The sequence below is a fragment of the Cibotium barometz genome, chromosome 44, assembly GCF_041138505.1.
Source record: "Cibotium barometz isolate CiBa-2024 chromosome 44, ASM4113850v1, whole genome shotgun sequence".
Classification (NCBI taxonomy): Eukaryota; Viridiplantae; Streptophyta; class Polypodiopsida; order Cyatheales; family Cibotiaceae; genus Cibotium; species Cibotium barometz.
Genome location: NC_141089.1, coordinates 11,649,849 through 11,666,920, shown reverse-complemented (window position 1 = coordinate 11,666,920; position 17,072 = coordinate 11,649,849). Strand labels below are relative to the sequence as shown.

At 40.3% G+C, this 17,072-nt stretch overlaps 1 protein-coding gene across 1 annotated transcript; it reads left to right on the top strand.

The window, feature by feature from the left end:
- Positions 1-14,820: 14,820 nt before the first annotated feature.
- On the top strand, positions 14,821-15,930 carry LOC147612962 (uncharacterized). The gene has a single exon (XM_086782237.1). The coding sequence runs from the start codon at positions 15,283-15,285 to the stop codon at positions 15,721-15,723; it is 441 nt and encodes a 146-aa protein (XP_086638363.1). The 5' UTR covers positions 14,821-15,282; the 3' UTR covers positions 15,724-15,930.
- The last annotated feature ends 1,142 nt before the right edge of the window (positions 15,931-17,072 follow it).

Genomic DNA, 17,072 nt, shown 5'->3' with positions numbered 1-17,072 from the left:
CTGTTTGAGGAGAAGCTTCTTCTCCTGTGTATCTGTATATAATGCATTGGGAGCAAGAAGTTGACGATCCTGGTTATCAATAAGAAGCTAAATTTAGAATTATGTCACTTAGGCGGTTTAATACACATAAGACAATGAGTGTGAAAATCAAAACCTTTTATTCCAAGCTTTAATATTTACAAGTAAACCAAGCCATTTACAAGTAAACCAAGCCATTTACAAGGATTGGACTAAATCCAATCTTATTTATTTACATGGTAGTCCTCTAGGAAACCTAATAAAGATCTGCGGTGGTAGCATTGAAAAAGTAGGGGGGTTCTCCCATGGTTTCAAGAACTCGATAAGTCTCTGGTAGGGGAGGTAAACCTCGTCTAGAAAGACGGGTAACGGCTACTCTATCAGGGGATACAACTTGAGTCACCTTATCATAAACCCAACGATTCTGCAGCATGCGATTCCCATCGATAGTGACATAGGTGTTACGAGGAGTGCCAATAAACCAGAACAGGCGAACCATCCGCAACATCTCGGCATATCGGATCCGCCTCAAGTCGTTGGTGAGATTGCCGACGTGCTCAGCTCGAATGATGAAGTAGGTAGATCGACGATGCCAATACTCAGTTCTGTTCCATCCCCTTTCGATGCGAGTGTAAAGAGGAAGGGTTAGCTTGTCTACAATGTGCATCATAGTGTCACGGAACTCGAATTCGGAAGAGCGACAAGCAGTCATGAACATGCATTGGAATACCAGGAAGCGAGAATAGGGATCCATCTCGTCCTCCTGCATCCAGCCGTAACTAGATTAGTTTAACAAGAATTTCTAGAGTAACAAGAGAATACAATATAAAATCTCCCAAGTCTAAACGCGCTCTGATACCACGTGTAAGGCCCCCGACCCGTAGGGCGGGGGAATCCTTTTGATAGGCAGTTAAGTCTCGTGTTATTTTCCGATTGACGACACCTCGATCTCGTAGAAATACGAGGTTACGAGCAAACGGACGGACCTAATTCTATCTCGCAGGGGAAGCGTAGTCATCCTAAAGGAAATTCTAACCTCCAGCACGGAATGTGCGTGGAGATGGAACAAGACCCACACTTGGTTCAAGGAAGCCAACGCCTTTTTCCCCCGTATTTCAAGAGGCACGGCCGCTGGCTCGGTCCCCTAAAACAAGTCTTGTTCGTGACTCTACTATTCCCTAAGTATCGTAAGTTACGACTAGTAGAAAGCTACCCGACTGATCGGGTCCACCCATCCTTAGAATGGTACCGTCAGGGCATCCATTCTCCCACTTTCCACGCACTCACCCATTCAATTATTTTCTAATTAAGTCCTACCACACTGTGAAACACTTAAAAACAAATTCCTTTGTTAATTAATTACACTTGATTCCTTAAAGGAAATCTTCCTTAGCATAACATTGAAATCAACGAACATACTTACAGTGAAAAAATATTTACAAAGACCCTGAAACCGGGCTGATATTCCAATCCAAACTCATGTCCAAACCATAACCATAACCACAACTACATCGATAATCTAGAATTCGATCTTCCAGCCTCAACCAGCTGGGTAAACCTCACGGACCGTCTCCCCTCGTCGTCAGCCAGCCGATGAGGGCCAAGCCGTCCTGTCACCCCCTCAGGTACTGACGCTTGTACCAAACCCTCTCGCTCTTCGGAGGGGACGTCTCCTCATGAGGTGGGGGTTAAGTCACCGCACTAGCCTGGACCCACAGAACTAGGCAGCATATATACATCACCCTGGTGGTGAAAACCAATCCCCAGTGGCATAGGAGGGGATTGCCCTGGGCCGACTCCCGGCCTCGCTATATCCTCCGCCCGTCTACACAGGCAAGCACGGAGTTAGCTAAGGGGGGGAGAAGCTGTACCTGCATGTTAGCAATAAACCAGCAGTATATCCAATAGAAAGAAAGACATAGCCTTTGTTCAATGAATTCACACATTAACAAAAACCATCGTTTTGGAAAGACAATGATTCAAAAGCAAGATTATTTTCCTATAACTTTACTTAAGAGTAACCATAAGGTACTTTAGGCCATCTATACTAGGGTTTAACCTTGGTTCCTTTCCTATTATTTCGAATCTTTGCATTAAACTACATAAGAGAGAATTTTTAGTTAAACTTATTAAATGACCAACCTGGTTATCATTTTCATGCCTATTCGCTTCAAGAGGGGCGAAGTCGATTACAGGGACGCGATTCGCCTCGTTCCCTCCTTGGGCAGCGCGCGGTTCTTCAATTCGGCGGCGTTTCGGCGCCATAGGAGCACTAGAGTTTTAAGAGGATAGAGAGAAAACGAGGTGAATATAAGAGGTTGGGAGCGTGGAGAGAAAAGAGAGAATTCTATTGGTTCAAACGGATTCGAAAACGGAGTCCGTTTGGGGTAGGAAAAGCTTGTTGGGCTTATGGGCAGGAATGACCTCTTAGCCTAAGTTTAAGTCGCCGCATATGGGGGGGGAATTGAGAGGGGTGTCCTTAACCTGGAGAGCTCTTGAGAAGAGTGTACGTCTAGGGAGGCCTAGGGAAGAGTAAGGCAAGGGTTGGAGGAGAGGCACACTTAAAGTCTATTCACACGGGGGGGGGAGAAGAGTGTAGGACATGTCCTAGAGCTTGAGAGAGAGCTTGCGCGTAGGGGCTTGCTGGGGGCTTGTCTGGAGAAGGGGGCTGGGAGGGTCCTTTTATAGGTGCTGGAGGGTGGACGTCCGGGTACGGGAAGGTGACACCTGGGTGGTGTAGGTGTCCGGGAGAGGGTGTGGGCGTGAGACACCTGGGGGTGGAGGTGTCTCGAGGAGAGAGAAAGTGTGACACATGGGGGTGGAGGTGTCCCCAAGAGAGAGAGAGCGCGACACCTGTGGATAGAGGGTTCTGGGAGGAGGGGGTACGTGTAGGGGTGTGCTGGAGGGTGCGTCTAGGTCGTGTACACGCTTGGGTGCCCCGGGCGGATTGTCGGTTTTTTTCACGGGCGGCGCCCGTGGTGGGGCCCACGCCGGCCGCCCGCCGCCCCGGGGGGGGTCAAAACAATTTTTTTGATGAAAATGTCCGGCCTTGCCCCGTGACCATGGGGGCGTGTTCCGTTCGTTGATTAGACGCCTGGATAGTTACTATTTTTGGTCGGAAGTCGCAGATTTAAAGGCTTAAAAGTTTAATTAAACCCATTCCGGGTACCCGTTTTTAATTCAGAAAAAACTATTTTAAGCGTAAAATTACGCGTAGATTTCAAATTTGGATTCAAAATTACAAATTTCTAAGCAAAAATGGCTCATTTTCCAAAAATAGAAGTTTTTTGATCGGAAAAATGACAAGCTAAGATATATTTTTCAACTCTGAAGCAAGTACAGTGTTATTTACAATGGGTATGTTACACTTTCCGCAAAGCTTTGGGCTTGCTCCCCTTTGTGGACTGATCTACTTCGGGCACGGCGCTCCCCTGTACATGAGTGCCAGCTCTCGTTCACACCATCACTCCCAGGGGGGATTTGTTGCCATATATATATATATATATAGGCAGTGATGTGTGTGAACACACTTAGGACCGCCGGGGCACTTTTTTCCTCTTTAGGAGGTTTTTTCCCCCGGCTTGTATATATGCCCATCCTTCTAGGGCTAACTTATCTTTTGTACATTGACACAATCTAATACATCGTGTGTTGTGTGCATTCTTGCTTCTTCTTCTCCAAGCTTTGTGTGCTTTCCTGCAACCCTAATTCCAACATGTATATACCGAGGGTATAACTGCAGCTCTTTACTGCTGCTGCTGGCAGTATAATTGAGTAAATCTAAGACTTGAAATTATAAGCATTAATGCTATCTAGTTAATGAATTCGAATGTGATTGATATGATTTTTAAATTCTGGTTGAGAACTGATGAGTTGATTTGGATTCTGATTGAAAAATGATGATCCCTGAAATTTGGTTGAAATATAATAAGCTGAGCAAAACCGCAATGAGGATGAATGGGACGAGTCCCTGTGATGATGTTCTTAACTGGATTGACGTTAATGACTTCAGCCAATCACTATGAGATTAGTGGATTGTGCTGGCAGATTGCTACTATTAACTTTTGATCAGTGGATCAAGTTAAGGGATGATAAATTAAAAATGTGAAAAATTGAAATCCCCATGGAGGACTATTCAGATGGAAAAATTCAGTCTGATGATGGACCATTATTGTGATAAAGATATTAATGAGATATTCTGAATGAATTATCTAATAATGTGTTCTATATGAGTATCTTTACCCCATGATTATGTGGGGAGCCGAACTATTTAAAGAACCCCAGAATCAGTTGAATCAAAAATCGGATTACATCATAAATAAAGAAACTTAACAAGAATTTTCGTATTGATAGGAACATTGATCGAGGTCGTCGTGGTAGAAATGTTAACCCCCAACTTGATGAAGAAGAACTCGACCTGGATGTTCATAAAACTCTTCATAGTTCGCCAGCCTGGACCTTTCAAGGGTGAAGGGGAAAACTTGGGCGAGGCTGTGGAGAAGTGGATCGAATCAATGGAAGAATACTTCGATGTGAACGGGTATAATGAGAAGAGCAAAATGGCTCTTGCAAGGCTGAAGATAGTGGAGACAGCTAGAGTGGAGTGGACAAACAACTGCAAGACAAACCGTCTCGACCGAAATACCTAAACCTAGACTGATCTCAAAATTTACCTAAGGACGAGGTTCTGTCCGCCCGGCTTTTTAGAAGCAAAGATGAACGAATTCTTAGAGTTAACCCAGGGGAGTAGAACTATTGAAGCATATCACCAAGCATTCTCCCTCCTCCTCAGATACTCACCTCCATTGGATGTAGAACAGCTGATGGCCAGGTTCATTCGGGGACTGAACGAACCTTTGAATATCCTGGTGAAGAATGCCAAGCCAGTTTCCATGGCCGAAGCAGTTCAGATGGCGAAGGATTTCGCCAAAACCTTTGATGTCAAAGTCCCGTCAGCACCATCACCTTTCAAAAGGTTTTTATTCCCAGAAGCTTAAATGGAATGGCTTTTTAATGCTATTGAGGTTAATTGATGAATGGCAGTAATTGGAATGGCTTTTTAATGCTATTGAGGTTAATTGATGAATGGTAGTAAGGAAATACATAAATTTCCATTTATGCTTAATTTTAATGGTTTTTATGATTTTTGTCTTCTCTAAAATGAAAATGATGTTATGCCTCATTGAAAAAAGGCATTTCCCTCTCTTCTTTTAGTAAATCCATCCATTCTTTATCCTAGATGAATGATTAATGGATAAAATCAAGTTTTTCATAATGTTTCTCTTTGATAAGTAGAAAATGTTTACATTAGAATGATTTAAATACTCTTGGCGAACTTCTAATTAATTTTAGAGAATTAAAATTGAAAAATGGTCAGCCATACAAAGGAGGTTATGGTGAAATTTTCTAAAATTATGGAAGATAAGTTTTACTTTTTTATTCAAAAAGAGTAATTCCCATCGTATATGTATTCTTAAAGTGTTAATTTTCATCCTAGGTATAAGAAAATGCATACTAAAAATATTTTATTAAAAAAGTGTTACTCTCTTTAGAATTAAATTCTATGCATAGAAGGAAGCATATTGAAATTGTTATTTTGATTATAAAAGTGTTATTTTCATCATAAATGATTTTTATGCATAAATGGATGCATAAAAGAAATTTTTTTATATTAAAAGAGTGATTTTTATCATAAATGATTTGTATGCATAAACATATGCATAAAAGATATTTTTTATATTAAAAGTGTGATTTTCATCATAAATGATTTTTATGCATAAATGGATGCATAAAAGAAATTCTTTTATATTAAAAGAGTTTCATCATAAATGATTTGTATGCATAAACATATGCATAAAAGATATTTTTTTATATTAAAAGCATGATTTTCATCATAAATGATTTTATGCATAAAAGAAATTCTTTTATATTAAAAGAGTGATTTTCATCATAAATGATTTGTATGCATAAACATATGCATAAAAGATTTTTTTATATTAAAAACGTGATTTTCATCATAAATGGATTTTATGCATAAATTAGATGCATAAGAGAAATTCTTTTATTCTAAAAGTGTAATTCCTACTAAATTGGATTTATGCATGGAAAGATACATAAAGAATTTATTTTAATCCAAAAGTGTTATTCTCATCAATTTTGATTTTATGCATAGAACGATGCATAAAGAAATCTATTTAAATTTCAAAAAGAGTTATTTTCATCAATTTTGATTTTATGCATAGAATGATGCATAAAGAAATCTATTTTTATTTCAAAAAGAGTTATTTTCATCAATTTTGATTTTATACCTAGAATGATGCATAAAGAAATCTATTTTTATTTCGAAAGTATTATTTTCATTGAAATTGAATTTATGCATAGATAGATGCATAAAAGAATTATTTTTATTTTGAAAGTGTTATTCTCACTAAAATAGAATTTATGCATAGTAAAATGCATAAAAGGTTTATTTTTAATTCGAAGTGTTATTTTCCTTAAAACTGAATTTATGCCTAAATAGATGCAAAAAAGGATTTTTTATAAAAGTGTTATTCCTACTAAAGTTGTCTTTATGCCTAATTAGATGCGTAAAGAATCTTTATATCAAAAATTAGAATTCTCTTACATTCTATAAATAGATGTGATGAGATGTGATAGGAATCAGATTGATATAGTTGGATGTATGGATGTAGATGTGAATGTTGATTATGGATGTGGATATGGATGTGTATGAATGAATATAGATGTGGATGTGGATGTATGAATGTGGATGTGAAAATGGATGTATGGATGTGGATATGGATGTGTGTATGAATGGATGTATGGATGTGGATATGGATGTGTGTATGAATGTAGATGTGGATGTGGATGTATGAATGTGGATGTGGAAATGGATGTATGAATGTCGATGTGGATGTATGAATATGGATGTGAAAATGGATGTATGGATGTGGATGTGGATGTGGATGTATGAATGTGAATGTGGATGTATGAATGTGGATGTGGATGTGGATGTGGATGTATGGATGTGGATAAGGATGTGTATGTATGAATGTAGATGTGGATGTGGATGTATGAATGTAGATGTGGATGTATGGATGTGGATATGGATGTGTATGTATGAATGTGTATGTATGAATGTAGATGTGGATGTGGATGTATGAATGTGGATGTGAAAATGGATGTACGGATGTGGATATGGATGTGTATGTATGAATGTAGATGTGGATGTGGATGTATGAATGTGGATGTGGAAATGGATGTATGGATGTGGATATGGATGTGTATGTATGAATGTAGATGTGGATGTGGATGTATGAATGTGGATGTGGAAATGGACGTATGAATGTGGATGTGGATGTATGAATATGGATGTGGAAATGGATGTATGAATGTGGATGTGGATGTGGATGTGGATGTATGAATGTGAATGTGGATGTATGAATGTGGATGTGGATGTATGGATGTGGATGTATGAATATGGATGTGAAAATGGATGTATGGATGTGGATGTAGATGTGGATGTGGATGTGGATGTATGAATGTGGATGTGGATGTGGATGTATGAATGTGGATGTGAAAATGGATGTATGGATGTAGATGTGGATGTGGATGTACGAATGTGAATGTGTATGTGGAATAATGAATGCGAACATGTATGTGAATGGATATGACGTTGAGATGAGCGAATGGATGAGATAAGATGTCATGTGAATCAGAATGTGAATGAATGATATAAGATGTGAATGAATGAGATGTAATAAGAAATGGATGTGATGAGAAGTAATGTAATTTAAGAAAGATAGGAATGGATGTTATGTGAAGTGAATGAATCTGATGTGATGGGATGGAAAATGATGTATCTGGTTAAGAATGGATATGCATGTGATTTGGTTTTGGGTTAAGTAATATGGATTGATGTGGAACAATCTGAAAAGACGAGAGTTCATTATAGAAACTGTATTTAAAGGAAATTTAATTGAATTAATCATTAATGTAATAGTTTTTTTAAATGGAAATTCTATTGTTTATCTCTTAAATACTATATAAGGCTTAGGATAAATTTATAATGAGTCTAGATCATTTTGTTTTACGTGTAAGAACCTACTTTGTGAATTCGCGATGTGTTTGGATTATAATGTTAGATATACCTCTATTTATGTTGATTTATCAATTATATTTAAGGTTTCTTTGTCATTTTAAATATTTTTTTAAGGTTACCACATTCATGAAGATGTGCCTTAGAAGAGAAATCTAAAACACCGACCCCATCACAAGATATGAATATTTTAGCAAAGCCCTGAAAAGACAGATTTATGTCCTACTAAGCTACCAACCTGTGTTAAAATAGAGGAAGAAAATAACCAAAAAATGGATTTAAAAAAAGAAATAAATATTTATTGTAAAGAAATTAAAATAATAAGAATTTTTCATAAAAATATGCAAGAGAATATGTGTGCATTAGCCTTAGCAAAGGATATGAATAGAGTTCACATTTAATTAAATTCAAAGATGAACACATAAAAGGTCAAAAGTCTAAGGTTAAAAGGTAAGTGTAAATACCTTAGGATTAATTTTTGAAAGAAAAATAGTTAATCTGGAGATAAGCATAGTGAACTAATAGAAAACTATAGATGTGCATAAATGTGGGAATTATCTAGATGTAGAGTAGTTGAATGCATGAGAAAATGGGTAGAGGCCTAAGGTTTAGTTGTATGAGGTATGGTGGGCTACCTGTAAGAATATGGCATAGCAAAAATAGATACAGCAAGAGAAAGTACACTAGACAATGCAATAGAGAGAGAATGGAGAGAATTTTAAAATTCTGATTATACCAAACAAGAGATAGGTACAATATGATGGTGTTGTCCACCCGTGTGCTCTAGTGTAGAGCTTAGATGGCAATCTAGATAGACTCTAGATGGAGGGCATACTAAGAGTATAGGGAATATATGCTCACAAACATTGGATACCTTTTCTTGTAACAACTATGTCCATTTATAGTGCTACAGGTAGTGTGGTGATGCGTCCAAGACGTGGGCGGCTACGCTGCTGCATTGATGCGGCTCACCGCCCGTGTTATTCATTCATAACATGTCCCCATCGACCACCGCCCACTAATGATGAACTTAGAACCTCGGACCCCAGCTAATGCTTGTACCCCTCATCATCTCCTAACCATTAATGGTCACAACAACTATGACCCCTTCCAGCATCTGAGCTGGGGTTCCCACTAAAGATATGTGCACCAATGGCTTCTCCTCATAATGGGGGCCGTACAAATGCGCACCACACATCAATGTGAGATACATGCTGAGAGGCAGACATTATACTAACACCCCCCCTCAATGTCCATGAACTAAGAGTTTCTTGGCCCAATGCCAAGTCCATGAAGATGTCGAGTGAGCTGGTCCTTCCCAAGAGCTTTGGTGAAGATGTTGCACACTTTTGCTCCATAGAACAGTACTCCAGCTCCACAATCTCGATACTGAATCTTAATGTGCTTTGTGCGAGCATGAAACACATGGTTCTTTGCAATGGCCATGCAACTTTGATTGTCACATCGTAAGGCCATGGCTGACCTCACTGGAACTCCCATATCTGCTAGAATCCTCCTCAACCATACTACCCCATAGGTGCGGCAAAACAAACGGCCTTGTACTCTGCTTCAATTGAAGAAAGTGACACTGTGGGTTGCTTCTTACTAATCCAAGAGAACACATCGGATCTAAGTGAGAAGCAATATCCAAAAACTGACTTTCTGGTGTCACAATCTCCAGCCCAATCGGAGTCACAATATCCCACTAAAGAGTCACCAGATATGTATGTAATTCCATACTCAAGAGTACCTTTGATTTACTTGAGCACACGCATAGCTACATTCCAATGACTTTCCCTTGGTTTGTTGGAGAACTTGCTCAACACACCAACTGCAAAGCAAATGTCTAGTCTAGTATTGCACAAGAAAATCAAACTCCCAAGCTTCTTGTACATCTTGATCTCAACCAAAGGTGAAGTGTCCTTAGAAGAAAGCCTAAAGTTTACCTCCATTGGTGTACTTATTGGCTTGCAGTCTATCATACCAAATGCCTTCAAGATCTCGCTTGCATACTTCTGCTGAGAAATGAATATCTTGTCAGACTCTCCTACCAAACCTCGATTCCCAAACAATAATGCAAGAGCCCCAAGTCTGTCATCTCAAACTCAGAGCAACCAAGCCTTTCTCGTGTTTGCTGAATCAAGTCTTCATGGCTCTGCCAGTGATAATCAGGTCATCCACATAGAGAACAACTATCACATATTTGCCATCCTTTTTTAGTACATATACAAGTTAGCATCAGATGCACTTCTAGAAAAACCAATATTTTTAAAAAAGTATCTACTCGTTTGGTACCATGCCCTTGGGGCTTGTTTCAGCCTGTATAAAGCCTTCTTCAACCTACAAATCTTATTTTTTGATTTGGGTAGCTCAAACCCTGGTGGCTAAGCAACATACACCTCCTCCTTGAGATGTCCATTTGGAAAAGCTGCTTTTACATCCTTTTAAAAAACTAGCCACTTCTTATTAGCAGCCAAGGTAATTACTGTGTGAATAGTGGTCATTCGAGCTATTGGAGCAAAGGTTTCACTGACATCAAAACCTTCAACTTGTGAAAAACCTTCATTAGAGCTATTGGGGCAAAGGTTTCACTGACATCAAAACCTTCAACTTGTGAAAAACCTTGTGAAACCAGCCTAGCTTTGTATTTCTCTAATGAACCATCAAATTTATATTTAGCTTTCCACACCCACTTGGTGCCAATTACCTTTCGTTTTGGTGCTCGATCTACCAACTCCCAAGTTTTATTTTTGATGATGTTGTCTTACTCTGACTGCATTGCTGCCTTCCACTTCAGATCTGCCAAAGCTTCTTCTACATTTGTGGGCTCCTTCACTAAATCCATTATCTCAACCATCAAGGCCATATTGACAATGTGTTCAAAAGACCTTCTCTGCTCCTCTATTCTCTTTAATCTACGTAAGCCATTTGCTAAAGTTTCTGCAACATCAAGTTGGGGATTGCGATCATCAAAGAGCTACCTAACCCAGGTAGGAAGTGGCTGTCCTTTAGGTGCAAGGGTAGGCTGGTTTGATTTCTGAGAGTCTTCATCATCCAAAAACTCCTCCTCCTTCAGTTTTTCGGTGCTTAGGCTGGGGATTATTTCTCTGTTTGATGATAAAGTGAACGGATCCCTGTCCTCCACTGAATGTGGATGCTCCACAAACACCACATCTTGGCTGGCCATTATCTTCTTAGCCTCTAGATCAAATAGCCGATAAGCCTTCGACTCTGTAGTACTGTATCCAGAGTCGAATGAGATGGTTCCAGACCCTTTGGCTGGACATTTAGCATTATTACCGACTGTTTAGGGGATGAACTTAGGAGGATTATTATTTTGTCATATCATATGTAACCTTAGGGAAATCAAATGTGACTTTTGGGATCTTAGGAGAAGTTGGATTGTCTTTTGGCATTGGATATAAATCGGCAGTTATGTTTGTGCGCAAGGAGGATGTAGACGGATGTAAGCAGAACTGTGTTTTGGGCAATGAAGAAGTCAGCAAGTTTGTCAATTTGTCGGTTGATGTTTATGTTTTTGAAGCTTTGACAGTAATGTTTATCAGTCTCATTAATGGAAGGTGTTCCTCTCTTTATAGTACTCTGTACAATGTTGTTCGTCTTTGTTTATCTTAGAGAGAATGTGGAAGTTAGAGTTTCTTTGTCAGATCAGAAGTCAAGTTATTTGTCATCCTGCTCAATCTGCTAGGAAGTTACACTAGTTTACACTGGCAATCACGGTGCTTGTGATGGGTTGTCATGGTCGAATTCATTTTCTTCTGTGAGATTGACGAGTGCCAAAGAGGTTACAAAGCAGTTGTTTGGGATGACGTTTGGAATTCTTTCAGAAGTTGTATGATTTCGACGGCTGTTCAGTTTTGACCTGGAGGATTTGGGAAGACCATCTCATCCTTATTTTACAAGATCAGTAGTAGTAGCAAGGCGGCAAATTACACAGCAGGAGGAGGATGACCAGAATCAAGTATTGTAAGAAGGAGGTGTGTAAGATCCCTGTCCCCTCCGCGCAACAATTTCAGGGGTGCTAGCAGTAGAAGTAGCAATTCTTGCACGGGGTAGGGTCCCACACTCGAGGCCTCGCCCACGGATATGCAGACAAGAGACTAATCCATCGGTTTTTCCAAAACCGAACCCATAAAAACTTCCTTGCCCGGAAAGCACGGTCGATTCCACCAGGATAACTTTTCCCTAACATAGTCAAAAGCTTTAACTAATTGAGCTCATCTGACTGAACCCGTAAGTCCCATAGTCAGATCAGGGAAAAAGACTGTACTTGGATCATAGAGACCAACGCTTTTTTCCTCGTTGAGAGGCACAGCCGTTGATTCTTTTCCATAGAATAATTTTTATCCAGGATTTACTTCATCTATCGAACTAAACAGAAATTGAGTCTCGATTTACAGATCCATCAGTCCAACCTAACCCCATCTAGGCCCATTGGTTAGCCAACCGTGCCCAACCACTGTAGTGATGGGATCCAATTAGGAATTTGGTTAGGTTTTGTCCCGGGTACTAGGGAAAAGAGTTCCCAGGCCCCCTAGCCGGATGTTCATGCAAACATAAAACTGGTCACACCACTTATACACCCAATATGAAATTGCCTTTTTCTCAGCATCAGCTATCTTAAAACAATCCTTTAATGAAACCATTGTGTCACTGATCACAATCCTCAAAATCTCCGGTTGAATCCTTATTTCCAATCATTCCTTCATCGGAGTATCTATGGCATCATTGGCAACCAGAACGCTCACCACCTGTCCATTTAGGGGCCTTTTCGATAGTTCCTAGCTCATAGTTCCTAGCTCATAGTACTCGGCAAATATTCACTTATAAAAATCAAGATGGAATCTACGTTGAAGATCAGCAAGATCAACCAACAGATCCATATAAGAGAGCTATGGACTCATGAATTGAGGACCAGCAAGGTCAATCAACCAGATCCATACTCGGTTCCAGAAAACAACTCTTACTCCTTGTTCCAATATCTTCCACGATGCACGTATGGATATCTTCGGCGACCAAGAGCCCAAGCACCGTATGGTCAGCACCCTCTAGGATCCTTTCGCAGGTCACCTAGCGCTTCACTCATAGGCCGCTTCCTTGGTCCCTCATCCACCGTACCGGAAGCTCACCATTTAAATCGAACCGAGGCTGGTCAAGACCTCGGTCGACCTTGCTACGCGAGACATCCTCCATTGACTCTCCGTCTCACAGCAGTTGCAACTTTATCAGATAGGTCTCCACGACCACATTCTCAAGACAGTCAAAATGCTTCCCCAGCAATCTTGACATAAAACAGTCATTTGAATCTAAATCAAAGTTTTTTTTTTGTGATAGCTAAATACCTTAGAATTTTTATTAAGACCTAAATTGTGGAGTTCTAATTGATTTCTGAGCCTGAGATGGATTATATTACACCATAGATATGTTTGTGAATCAATGTACATCCAAAAACTTTGGAAAGCAATGAAAAATTGGCTAATTAAAGCCGTTGATCATAATATAGCCCAAACAGCTCTTCATTACGATTGAAACCCACATGATCCCAAAAAATTCCAATTTTCCTTCACTATGTACCTAATGATATGAAAGAAGAAAACCTCTGATTTTCACTATCCATGTATTCCAAATAATTCCATAAAGTTGGTTAGTAATAAGAACATAAATTTGTCCACAAACACAATTTTGTCCTATTACCAAAGTAGCGTTAATTAACCCGATGTGCAAAGAGGTGCATATGTGTACATAGAAATCCCCAACTAATTTTTTTACACATGGTAGCTTGATTAATATTTCCTAATTTCTCAGCCTTCCAAAATTTTCCTAAAAAATGCTCATGTTTTCAAATTATCATATTCTCTCACTAGAAATATACATCCATGAATAAATTTCTCAGCTACACTAAGATAAGGGAAGAGGGATCTTATAGTTAGAGTGAGAGAGTAAGAGAAGGTGAGTCCTTTTATTTCTTTAAAATATTAATTTTGTTATTTCCTTCCCCTATTTTAGTCCCAATGTGCAGGAGAGTGCACATGTACATGGTAGCTTAATTAATATTGAATTTTATTTTCTAATTTCTCAGCCTTCAAAAAATGCTCATGTTATCGGAGTATCACTCTCTCACTAGAAATATACATCCAAGAATTATTTTCTCGGCTCCACTAGGATAAGGAAAGAGGGATGTTACAGGCAAAAAATTAATATTATTTTTGTTATTTTCTCCCTATATTTTAACCCCAATGTACAGGGTGGTGCACATAGAAATCCCCAACTTAAGACAAAGAAGGTGAGTCCTTTTATTTATTTAAAAAAATTAATATTATTTTTGTTATTTTCTCCCTATATTTTAACCCCAATGTATAGGGTGGTGCGCACATAGAAATCCCCAACTTTTTTTTTGCATATGGTAGCTTAATTAATATTGAATTTTATTTTCTAATTTCTCAACCTTCTAAATTTCCCACAAAAAATGCTTATCATCAAATTATCATGCTCTTTTACTAGAACTATACATCCATGAATTAATGTGTGAGCTACACTCGGATAAGGGGAGAGAGATCTTACAATGAGAGAGAGAGAGAGAGAGAGAGAGAGAGAGAGAGAGTTAAGAGGAGTAGAGAGAGGGAGAGTTAGAGAGCGAGTTAAGAGGAGTCAGGAGTAGAGAGAGGGTAGGTAGTTGGGAGGGTGAAGACGTTTTTGGGAAGTGATGGGGGGAAGGACCGTGGACCGTGGAGGCTAGAGAGAGTGGAAGGGATGGGGGGAAGGACCGTGGACCTGAGAGAGTGTATTGAAGGGGGTAGCTGGGGAAGGCCAACAAGAAGTTAACGAGGGATGGTGTCTCGTGGACGGCGGTCTCTCCTCTACACTCACAAAGCCCTGGCTACTCATTATGGAAGGGCCCTGGCAGGCCGGCACAGCGCAGAGAGCTGCACTTTTCGAGGTGGTGGTCCTGCTGCTATAACGCCAGAAACAGCCGAGAGCCTTGATGGCTGGTAGAAACACGCCTCGTTGTTGGTGGTGTGGTGGGCGACGCGGCGACTTTGCTCCGTCGCCATTATAAGAGCCCACTCTCCCCGACTTTCTCTTACCTCCACCCCCACCACGCTCGCCGCTGTAGAATCCTTCGTCCTCCCCTCTCTGCATTAGCCATGGCCGTCGTTGAAGACACGGCAGTTTTCTTCCCCGAAGTGAGAGAGAAGGCCATCATATTTCACGGGGAGGAGTGCGCCGCCAAGTCGGCGGAGCTCTTCGAGTCCATGGGCCTGCCGGGCGGGCTGCTGCCGTTGCAGGATATAGTAGAAGGCGGGTGGGTGGAAGAGACGGGCTTTGTGTGGACGGTGACGCGGCGGACGCAGCAGCACCACTTCGTGAAGGCAGATCGACACTGCGTCTACGACGAGCTGGTGACCTGCACGATCAAGCCCAAGAAGATGAAGGACATCCATGGAGTGAAGGCCAAGGATCTGGGCCTGTGGGTGCCGGTTAACGAAATCTACGTCGACGACAAGCACCCTGACAAAATCACCTTCAAGAGTATCATGGGCCTCTCCCGCTCCTTCCCTGCCGACCTCTTCAACCGCGGTGCCTAAGCAGCTCCTCCTCCGCAGCAGCAATAATGGTAGTTAATCACCATCATTAATATACTATTACTAAGCTCATATCCACCATATCATCCTATCAGCTCGCCGTTTGCCCCTCACCTTTACCTGTATGCATCTGCAGATGCATCTTAAACCTTCTGTAATCGAATCCAAGCTTCAATTTTGGTTTTAATGAAATAAGATTAATGTTTGCTCCTCGTTTCTATTCCTGGTTTTAATGCATGGATATATTCGGGTAGAGTAGAGATTTAATCGAAACTGGGAAGAAGCAACCGAAATCGGAGAGATTTTTCGTTTTTTAATAATTTGTAGAGCGTTGATTTTATGTAGTTTACCATATACACACAAGCCGCCACGTGTCATCCAATTTGCCCCTTATCTCATCCCTCGCAATGTACACTAGGAAGGGTTCAAATCATGTCATCTTATGTCCTTTTCACACTATAATGGGCTCTTTGCACGTCATCCATGTTGTCCCTAATTTGCCCCTCTCGCAAAGTGCATTGTGCACTTTGAATTGTTAAAATCATCCATTTCTATATACTTTTGAAACAAAAATGTGCTCTTTATGCACAATCGGATCTCTCTCTCTCTCTCTCTCATTCACACACACACACGCACATCACAAGTTTTTGCAGTTCTTATAGTCAATTCTCAGCCCATTGAATGTCATGTCATGTGTCTTGGGCCATCATTATCAATGTAGCTTAGCTCTCGATCCTTCTTGTAGTTACACCAAGATTGGTCTTGCAACAAAAGACATTCCACAAGTCCAACAAGAAAATTCACATGCATCACATCGGGTGGGGGTGGATCTAATCCATCCCCCTAGATGGTGGTTACCCTTCTCATCCCACCATCCCTTCCCATCTAGTCTATTTTTATCTTTAATTGCCAAATTCACATGCATCACATCGGGTGGGGGTGGATCTAATCCGTCCCCCCTTGATGGTGGTTACCCTTCTCATCCCACCATCCCTTCCCATCTAGTCTATTTTTATCTTTAATTGCCAAATTCACATGCATCACATCGGGTGGGGGTGGATCTAATCTCCCCTAGATGGTGGTTACCCTTCTCATCCCACCGTCCCTTCCCATCTAGTCTATTTTTATCTTTAATTGCCAGATTCACATGCATCACATCGGGTGGGGATGGATCTAATCCGTCCCCCCTAGATGGTGGTTACCCTTCTCATCCCACCATCCCTTCCCATCTAGTCTATTTTTATCTTTAATTGCCAAAATAGACTATTGGAGCTAGTAATAGACTTCTTTTACAACAAATAGCATGGTGCCTTGTGCACCTCCTCTATAATATTTAAATAAATTTTTTACAC

Excerpts from the sequence above, each read along its gene's own strand:
- LOC147612962 (XM_086782237.1), top strand. The coding sequence starts at position 15,283 with ATGGCCGTCGTTGAAGACACGGCAGTTTTCTTCCCCGAAGTGAGAGAG.